Here is a 9,766-nt window from a genome sequence, read left to right on the forward strand (position 1 = left end):
AACTTGGATTTTTCGTAAGTTGAGCCTTTCGTATCTCGAGGTACTACTGTATATATATATATATATATATATATATATATATTATATATATATATATATATATATATTGCGTGTAAAATGTTCATATTGCATATGTACTATATGTTCTTAAAAGCACCAATAACAATGCTATTTCCTATGACAATACTTGAAATTACCAAGATCCTTAATTAAGAATAAATTGCAGGGAAATTCAGAAGAGGCCCTAATACCTAAATAATTATGTGTGAATGTATGTAATCTGCAGTTATGTGTATATTAAATAACATTGAATAAAAAATAATTCTGTCTCTGTAATAAACTCATCTCTCTCTTTCTCGTTCGTAGTTACGTATTACTCTCTCTGCAGTATGTCTTTACCTGCACAGTAGATAATTTTGAATTATCTGATTTTACCTGTACCGTCTGCGAACGGTAAATGCGCAGTTCTAAAAACATAGGGCATTTCAGAACAAAGAGAAAGAGACAAAATACAGTCCTTAAAAGCGAGGTCGAGACCTCCAAAAATAGATTAGGGGAGAGGGAGAAAAAGTAGCTATACGTAATCTTCCCACTCTGTCGTGTGATTTTTATGAAAATATCTTATAACATTATGTAGATATGTCTTTTTTTTAACCTTAGTTATGGCAGTTTTAATTCCATTAGAAATTAAGTCTCTTTAATTTTAACTTTTTTAACGATGACCTTTAGAGTGTCTATTCTAAACTCCTTATCTATGTCATTTCCATTTATTCTCATCATAGCGCTGAATGACCCTGCGAGTACCAATGCTTGGCTTTGCGCCTAATTCACATATTTCATTCATAAGATTTTTACTAGTTTTTTTTAATCTAAAAATGAATTTTGCATTGCTTCAACAATTAGAATGTTCAACAAAATAATTTTTTGTAACAATTTCCTCAACTACAAACTATCTGCAATATTTTAAGATAAAGATAAAATGACACTGAACTAGTTTATATATATATATATATATATATATATATATATATATATATATATGTGTGTGTGTGTGTGTGTGTGTGTGTGTGTGTGTGTGTGTGTGTGTATGTGTGGAAATCAAGATTTTCAGTATTTTCAAGAATTTACAGTTTCTAAATATGTTTTATGTTATACAAATAAGTCTGTCAGCTGATAATTCAATCAAATATAATTCATTACAATATCCTGAAGTAAGAGATGAAAAGACATTTTAAAATGCATATTGGATTCAAGATTCTCGCAATGTAATTGGCAACCCCTCAACCTGCGCGGACAGGGTGCGCAGTAGCCACATTGTGACGCGTGCGTTCCCAGCTATATATAAAAAAGAAAATAAAAAGATCAAGGGTAGAATTTACTAGACAACCCTACCTTTATTCTTATGTTTTGATTAGGATATATTTGGGATCCAAGATTTTCAGCATTTTTATATACTCTCATGCTGCCTCATATACAGCAGTCTCTGTTCAATAAAGATTTACGGGCTGCTCTACGAGCAAGAGCCCGTGCTGGCACAAGGCAAGCTTAATCTAAAACAACAACAACATTCAATAAAGCCTACGGGCTGCTCCAAGGCCAGCTTAATCTCATACAACAACTTCAATAAAGTTTTACGGGCTGCTCGGTGAGCAAGAGCCCGTGCTGACACAAGGTCAGCTTAATCAAAAACAACATCAATAAAGTTAGTTATAGCTTTCTCCTTGTCTGATTCCACTCCTCACAATATAAATATTTCTGACATTTATTCCGGACATTCACTGATTTTTTTTTCTTAAAATATATATGTCGGCCACTTACTTCCAATCAATAGAATTTATTAGCATGTTCTGAAGTATAATGAAAAGGCATTATCGTTTTTCAGTAAAAATTGCATTCTAGATTGTCAGTGTTCTTGATATACTTTGAGAATGTCATACATAGATAAATATGAACACATCTCACAAACAAATGTGTTACCTCTCTCTCTCTCTCTCTCTCTTTCTTATTACATATATTGCTTATAAATGTGCCCAGGGGTTGCTGTTGGTTTCTTCTTATCTTTTATGATAGTATGACAGAGGTAATTGTAATTTAGCAAAAAAAGTGCAAAGAAATATTAGAAAAGATATGCATAACCTAAAAAAGTTACGGCATCTACGATCTCAATAAACTCACGTAAACATTTTACACTTAGAATTTGTTACTGATTTTAGTTATCTGTTTTGATATTGTATGACCAATAATTATAACTTTACAAAATAACAAAATTATTTATTAGAAAAAACATGTATAACTTGGTAAAATTTACGATTACCTTGTAAACAGTCATTTTCAACTTCTCGTGGAAGAAAGGGAAAATTCTTTGCACTCATTCCCACTTGCAACACGTTCACCACACAGTTTACGTAAGTCGCCTATGTCTGATTCCGGATTACGTATGTTGTAATTGACTTACGTCTGACGAAACTGCATTTACGTCAGTCGCCGTCCCCCCAAAAAACGTTAAAAGTGGGTGTGGCCTAGGTCATGGGCGACATACGTGTACGACACAAATCTCATCTCGATGTCCGTAATTGTGCCTACATTGCTAGCGTCATACTTTTGTCGTTATCAGCTGATTTTTTTCTCTCTCTCTCAGGGTCGGAGACAATCGTCAAGCCAAGCCATTACGACGTTCGCGGGTTCTAGTCGCCGACATGTGATCTAGTCTTGCATGAAATGTGTTACCAAAATTTTCAATTGAAACTACCTAGCTTTTCCAATATATATATATATATATATATATATATATATATATATATCATTCCCTAAAACAGTAGACTGAATTAAAATAAAAATTTTCTTCAAAATATGCTTCTAAAACGAAATAAAAAAAATGTAAGAAGCAAGCAATGTTTACATCAAAGGCCTTAATTACTCACGTTTACTTCCAGCTATCATAACGAGTTTACGAAGGTCGTGAGACATGGAAAACAATTTTGTGTGGTTTTGCTTTTGTAGTAGTTTTCCTGCATTATACTTTGGCAAGTGTATGAATTATTACTGAATCATAAGAAACGCACACATTACAATATTTACAGAGACAACACAAACAGTACAACAAGGATAGCACAAACGTTTTGGCAAAGAGATCGTCTTTCTAAACAAACACTTTGAATGATGTCCAGTTGTTCATTGCTTTACCAAACATTTTTCCTTCAATACGAAATACACAAAACATTCTTGAATCACAAGAGGTCATTATTTCCATAAATTTTAACCTCTAAATCTGATATATTACATAAAATATATCCCTAGCGAGTTCCGGCCACAGCAACAAAATCAACTGCCCACTTCAACGGTGCAACCATATTCAAGACCAAAAGATAAGCTAATCCCCTGATTGGTTGCTATTTTATGACGTGAAATCAGATAGCCAAAGGTAAGGAAGCATTGTAGTGACATTTTAAGGCCACCAAAATTTTTTAGTGGGGACGTGAGAGCGGCGAGTTTGAACAGAACTTTAGAGCCATGAATGTGGCCTGGGGGCTCGGTCATATTCCTCCCCCCCCCCACCCCCACCCCTCCCCCGGACATTTTTTCCCCGTAGTATACAGCAAAGATATGATAACCAGGAGGAAATCAAATACTCTGTTGGCATGCTCGATGCTCTAGCATTTCTACCCTTGACTGATGGATGTTGAGGAGGGCATAGCATTTCTGAAAAATACAACTCATGAAGGGCGAGAAGAACTAGTTGATTACTTTGATTCAGTTTATGTACTTGGAAGCATTCATCTTGTAAAGCCATCACCCAATGCCCTATCAGTACGAATCCGGCGCCGTCCACCTCTTTTTCCTGCACAAATTTGGAATGTGCACGATGTTACCCTGGCAGGCAGGAGGGGACCGCACAAACTGTTAACATGTGTGAGAGCTGGATTAATGCGTTCTCTCACTTGGTGGGCCACAAGCATCCATCTTAGTGGGCACTCACTGATGCGTTAAGGAAGGACTGTTCTTTGGTGTTCCTTAATTGCCTTTCTTCAGGAGGAAAGTGGTCAGCCAGCCTCCCAAAAAGTGTCAAACGATCCAAAAGATAACTTCAAGAGCGGCTCTTTGAGATATACATAGCTCTACGAGATGGTCATAAGACTGTAGAAAAAACTTTGAGGGCCATTGGTCATTGTATTCGACCCTAAATATATGAATGTATTGAATATTTTAATCCTTAATGCAAAAAATAAACTAGAATTAATGAAACTTTTCTTCTGTATTTGACCCTAAATATCCCACAAGAATATTTTAATCCTTAATGCAATTATGTTTATATCAGTTTTTATTGTTGAGTAAAAATACAGTAAATCATGCATGACTCTGAGAAAGAAACAAACTTTCCAGGGGGGATAATGTCCAGAGGGGATAATGTTTGGGGAGGGAATATGTCCTGGGGGGAATATGTCAGGGTGAAAATGTCCTACACTCTGTGGCCTCATGGAGGCTGCCGGTAAAACCTTGATCATGGCCTCACGGAGTATAGAGGTTCAGTGTGACGAAATTCTTATTCAGATGTATCTGAAGCATCATTTGCAGCATTATAGTTACATCTCACATTTGCAGCAACACAAAGCTATGCATGTAAGCCCAACCTGTAGCATTTCCACCTGCCATGACAACCAGACTTGTAGTCACATTTTGTAAGCTTTCACAACTCTTTGCAATGGGGGAGTTGGCTGGCCAGAAGACTTTCCAGTCTTCGCCAATCTTTTTCAACCAAAGTCAGCTGGACTCTGTGCTTTTGGCTGGCACAGAATTGCCTGACCCCATACACAACCTGCTTGATATGCTAAACGTTTGGTGTGTTAAAGCAGAGCTGCTCTGGTTGGTGGGATGGCTTCATATGGTCTCTGCTTTCTGGCAAACAAGTCTGGCCTCATCCACATTGTCAACAGTGTTTCACCTGTCATACATGAGGACCATAAACTACTCCAGAATCTTTGGAGCACCATCTTTGATGGTTGGTGGGTACTTGCTGAGTTTGGAACAAACTGGAGTGACCTCTGGAAAAATGTCCCATGTCTGCCATGCTGTTTTCCCTCCTTTATTTCTAAAAGCTGAGATCGCATCACAACCTGTAAATGCAAGAGAGCATGTAAGAATGGCATGCCTTTGGCCTTGTCTTGACCAACGATGTTGTACAGATTGTGAATGCCAATCCATCGAAGACTCTGTCCTTGGCCAATTGCGAGCCACAGCTACTACAGACACAGGCTTTGCAGTTGGGAACACACTCAGGCCAATGACAACGACATCTGTGTTATTGACTTTGACCATGATAGACTTGCTCCCCTGTCCTGCAGCATATCTGGCATGGACAAAGATGTGGCTGTCTCCTCATGAGGACATTTGTCCAGTTCAAGTAGGCTCTCTTTGTGAGTGCTAAGTGCTTGGTTCCCCTTGGTCACAATAACCAAGTTTGGTGCAGACATCTGAGCAATCTTGCCTGCCAGGAAATAAAATAGCTTTGACTTGTTGTCATTGTTCCTCAAGAAGTTTTGCCAGTTTGAAGGAATGGTGCTCTTTTCTGTCACCTAGCATTTTCCCCAATGTCCCCTTTTGGGCCTTGTGTCTGTTTTCAGATTTGATGAACTATACTGTATACATCAAAGGCAATATGTGTTGACTTGTTCACATAAGCATAGGCGCTAATTCTTGGCAGAAAATCAAGGGCTGCAAAAGTCTGAGATCTTTTGGGTGGTAGTGCATGAACCAAAGCCGAACCATCAATGATGATGTCATCTGCCTCTGGCGTTTGGCCCAGAAGTGAGATGTGTTTCTCTGGTATGGAGGTGAGTTGGGACTTCTAACAGCTGTAAATCTTTCCACCCTCACTCAAAGATGCAGGGAACGACTGATTCTCACACTTAAAGAATTCCTGTTTTGACAGGAAATGAATAGCTTGGAGAAAAGTTGACATTCCTCTTTCAGCTGTTTATGTTTTGATGGTTCTGTAATGGCCTTATTTTGAGAGAAGTCAAGCTTGTTCTTCCTGATGGGCTAATTAGAAGGAGTTGGATTATCAGCCAAGCCTTTCACAAATTCCTTACACTGGGGCTTTCCTACTTTAAATGAGTATGAAGATTTGAAAAAGCTCAGCTGAGATAGGATAAGCTACATCTTTGGAGTCTTTTGCAAACAAATCTGGAAAGGGTTTCCCAAGTCTTGCAGGACATGAGATAATTTCTGTAGCCTGTCCAAGAATGTCTGCTGGGCATGTAGAATCTGCTCTTGGTGAAAAAAGTTATCACTAGCCTCTTTCAATTGTACCTCTGCTTCATAGAGGGACACCACATAACTCACCTCAGGGCCGGAGACCAACCACCTCCTCGGGCCTGATGGATTTTCAGTGAGCCCAATGGCTCCACCATCACCCTTGACAACCATATTTACCTGTTCATGTGTTTGATCAAGAACAAGCGCTGAGAATTCAGGCCCTGGTTGTGCGCTGATATTTACTCTTTTAAATTAAAACTGAAAGTCAAACCACCACCTAAATATATAGACTTGCAAACTATTGTATTGAACTGGAAGACATTTTCCATACCTACTGAATCCTGATATGTGATTATTTAAGGTTTTGCTGCCGTATTGGATGCCATCTTTCTTTATATACGCTATATGAAATCTTTAACAGAAATACATTTTACTTTTGCTTGGTAACTATTATTAAAATGTTTATAACCAAAACAAATGCATAAAAACATGCCATCTTGAAAAATGGCAGCCATTTTGGAATTTTGAGTAGACATCCAGTCATTTTCGAAAAGTGGGCTATGGAGATGTGTACCAAATTTCATGTTAGTATAACCGAAGTATTTTAGTGCGAAAATTATTTTCTTTGCTGCACTACAAGATGAGGCAAACTGTAAGATACCTGACAATATCAGACCAAAGCAAATAAGTAAACAATTAACTGTATTAAAAAACAGCAGTTCAAAACTGTGAGCACAATAGATGGCATTGGAGTGTTCTTTACAAGAAACCATGAACAATGTATCGACATTTTTTATTTATTTATTTCATTTTATTTTTTGCTTATCGTCATTGAAAGTTCCTCGTTGCACGAGTGGTTTTCGCGCTCGGCTGCCAATCCGGCGGTCTGAAGTTCAATTCTCGGCTCGGCCAACGTGGAATCAGAGGAATTTATTTCTGGTGATAAAAATACATTTTTCAATATAATGTGGTTCGGATCCCACAATATGCTGTAGGTCCCGTTGCTGAGTGACCATTTGGTTCTTAGCCACGTAAAAATATCTTATCCTTTGGGCCAGCCCTAGGAAAGCTGTTAATCAGCTCAGTGGTCTGGTAAAACTAAGATATACTTAACTTTATCGTCATTGAAACAAATAAAGTAAATAATTGTTTTATCCTTTTTTCACATAATAATATTCTATTTTTATTTTGTACTGGGTGGGTTTTGGAAAATATTACATACTAATTTCAGATATCGTCTAGAGAATACCAGTAGCAATGGTAAGATAACACCGTAGAAATTGTGCTGATGATATACCTATATACATATGACTTTCACAGGTTTTAGTGGTGCTTAGGTTTTAAGAAAAAGGCCTAGCATAGAATATTCTACAAAATACATCACTTTACTCAGTTGCCTTCTTTAAGCTCGTTGTACCCCATAGCTGCAACAACAAACTCCTGACGTCAGTAACAAGTTTGAAAATAGTTTGTTTTTATTATGAGGCTGCTACACCAGACCTACCAACCCTCCCGCATTTTGAAGTAGTCTCCCATGTTTTGAAAAAACCTCCCGCATTGACACTCGATGCTCCCGCATTTAGATGAAATCTCCCGCAGTAGAAAATTTTTCATTAATAAATTCTTAAACATTATTAAGGTGATGACAAAGAAAACCTCCACGATGAACTAATGCTGTACAGATGTTTGCCAGACCTTTCAGATGAAGTTCTGGCTGATTCCACATATAAAGTAGGCCAGTCCAAGGTAATCTGCATAGATAAAGTCTGGGCCTACCTTTCTAAACAAACTGATGATGAAGGGAGAGAGAAACTTCCTCTTCTCAGTAAGGTTGCCAAGTTAGTTCTGACTTTACCTCAGAATAACGCTGATGAAGAAAGGGTGCTCAGTGTTGTCAATAAGAACTTCACCTCTCAGAGAGCCAGTCTTAATATAAAAGGGACACTAGAATCACTTATTGCCTGTAAAACGAATGAGTTTGCCCATAAACCAAACAGTGAATTACTTGTGATAACCGAGCCCACTCTAATGTTAAAAAATGGGATCACTCTGTTTATTCTGCCCATAAAATACAATGCAATAATCTTTATAACAAGCTATAAACACAGCCTTTGTCATATGGATATAAATATGTATTTTTATTTAATTTTGGTGTATCTATTCATCAAATTATGCATCTGTGTTCTTATAGTAGATAGATAACATCCAATAAATTGAGAATTATTGGATGAATTTGATTAAAACATGACATTCTGCCTTGGATTTATTAATCTTCCGTTTTTTTAAAATCTCTTAGCTTTTGTTTTGATTATTTCAGCAAAAGTTTCAAGCAGGGTTGACAGGTAAGCTATACCCATGATATTGACACTTCATTGCATGTGGGGAGATGTGTTTACTACGTCTGAACTGAGCGCTGGCACGAATTTGAATTAAACTGGATGAATAATATGAATATAAGTCTTGCACGGAATACCGAAAGAAGACTAAGCCTACAGCTCGGAAGAAAAAGAGCTGATCACACAAAAAAACACACGACTCACGAAGTGGATTTTTCTTTCGCAGTGAAGCCCCGCCCACAGAGGAGGATACAGGACCTTTAGGACAGCTCATGCAGGACTTCGGACACGTTGCTTGCATGTAGGATGGGTTCTTGTTGCATTCTCCCCTTCTCGACCAGCCAACGCACTGCGCATTCAAATCAGCGCAAATCTCCCCTGAAAAGATGTGTGATATTCATTTGTTTCAATCTTTGTCAACATTGGCAGTCTCCACAAGAAATGGAAACATCCGGATAATTATCATAGTTTTTTTTTTTTTTTAATATAATTTTACTCAACTAGAATTCTTTAAACAATCTCCGCCGAAGGTTTTAAAGTAAAGTTATCAAACCCGTGAAATGGTCATAGAGAGCTTACCTGGTCCGGGACAATTCTTGCAAGATTTTGGACAAGTCGGCAGCATATAGTCAGGGTTAAATTGACATTGGCCCTTCTCTGCCCAAACAGCACAACTGTTGAGTTGGTCTCTGCATCCTGCAAGGAAAAAGTCTATTTATTTTCGTTCGTCTGTATGAACGAAAAGACGATGGTGATGATAACGCTACTGATTCTTTAACAGTTTCTATTAAGTGCTTTATTATTTTGTTTAATGGCTTGTTTTGCATTAACAGGTTTGGCACTCGAGAGGAGTACGTTCACCCTTAAAATTTTTATCCCTCTCCTCTAGTGTATCTTAAAGAACGTTAGAGAAAAACACTTTCCTTCTCCCTCAAAAGGATTTCCCAAGGGCGTTTATCTCTCTCTCTTCAATAACTGGTAAGGTAAACGTGTTTGTTGTTCACTGAGCTTTTGCAAGCTTGTTCGTATTCTCTCTCTCTCTCTCTGCAAACAGACTTTAAGAGCTTGTGTCAGTGTACGCGTTTATTGTTAATGCACGAGACTACGTTCGCCGTGGGTAGTATTCGTAATGAAGTAGGTCTAGGTACCGAATTTAGAAGGATATTACATTTTCTCCC

The 9,766-nt window shown here is 37.7% G+C and overlaps 1 protein-coding gene across 1 annotated transcript in view; it reads right to left on the reverse strand.

Moving 5' to 3' along the window:
• LOC135224461 (uncharacterized) overlaps positions 1 to 9,766 on the reverse strand; it is a 102,519-nt gene that overhangs the window by 9,486 nt on the left and 83,267 nt on the right. Inside the window, exons 2-3 of the mRNA XM_064263460.1 lie at positions 9,168 to 9,284; positions 8,793 to 8,966 (exon numbers count right to left, since the gene is read on the reverse strand). Of these exons, the coding sequence (XP_064119530.1) occupies positions 8,793 to 8,966; positions 9,168 to 9,284 (291 nt within the window). The remainder of the gene's footprint in view (positions 1 to 8,792; positions 8,967 to 9,167; positions 9,285 to 9,766) is intronic.

The sequence above is a fragment of the Macrobrachium nipponense genome, chromosome 12, assembly GCF_015104395.2.
Source record: "Macrobrachium nipponense isolate FS-2020 chromosome 12, ASM1510439v2, whole genome shotgun sequence".
In the NCBI taxonomy this organism is placed as follows: domain Eukaryota; kingdom Metazoa; phylum Arthropoda; class Malacostraca; order Decapoda; family Palaemonidae; genus Macrobrachium; species Macrobrachium nipponense.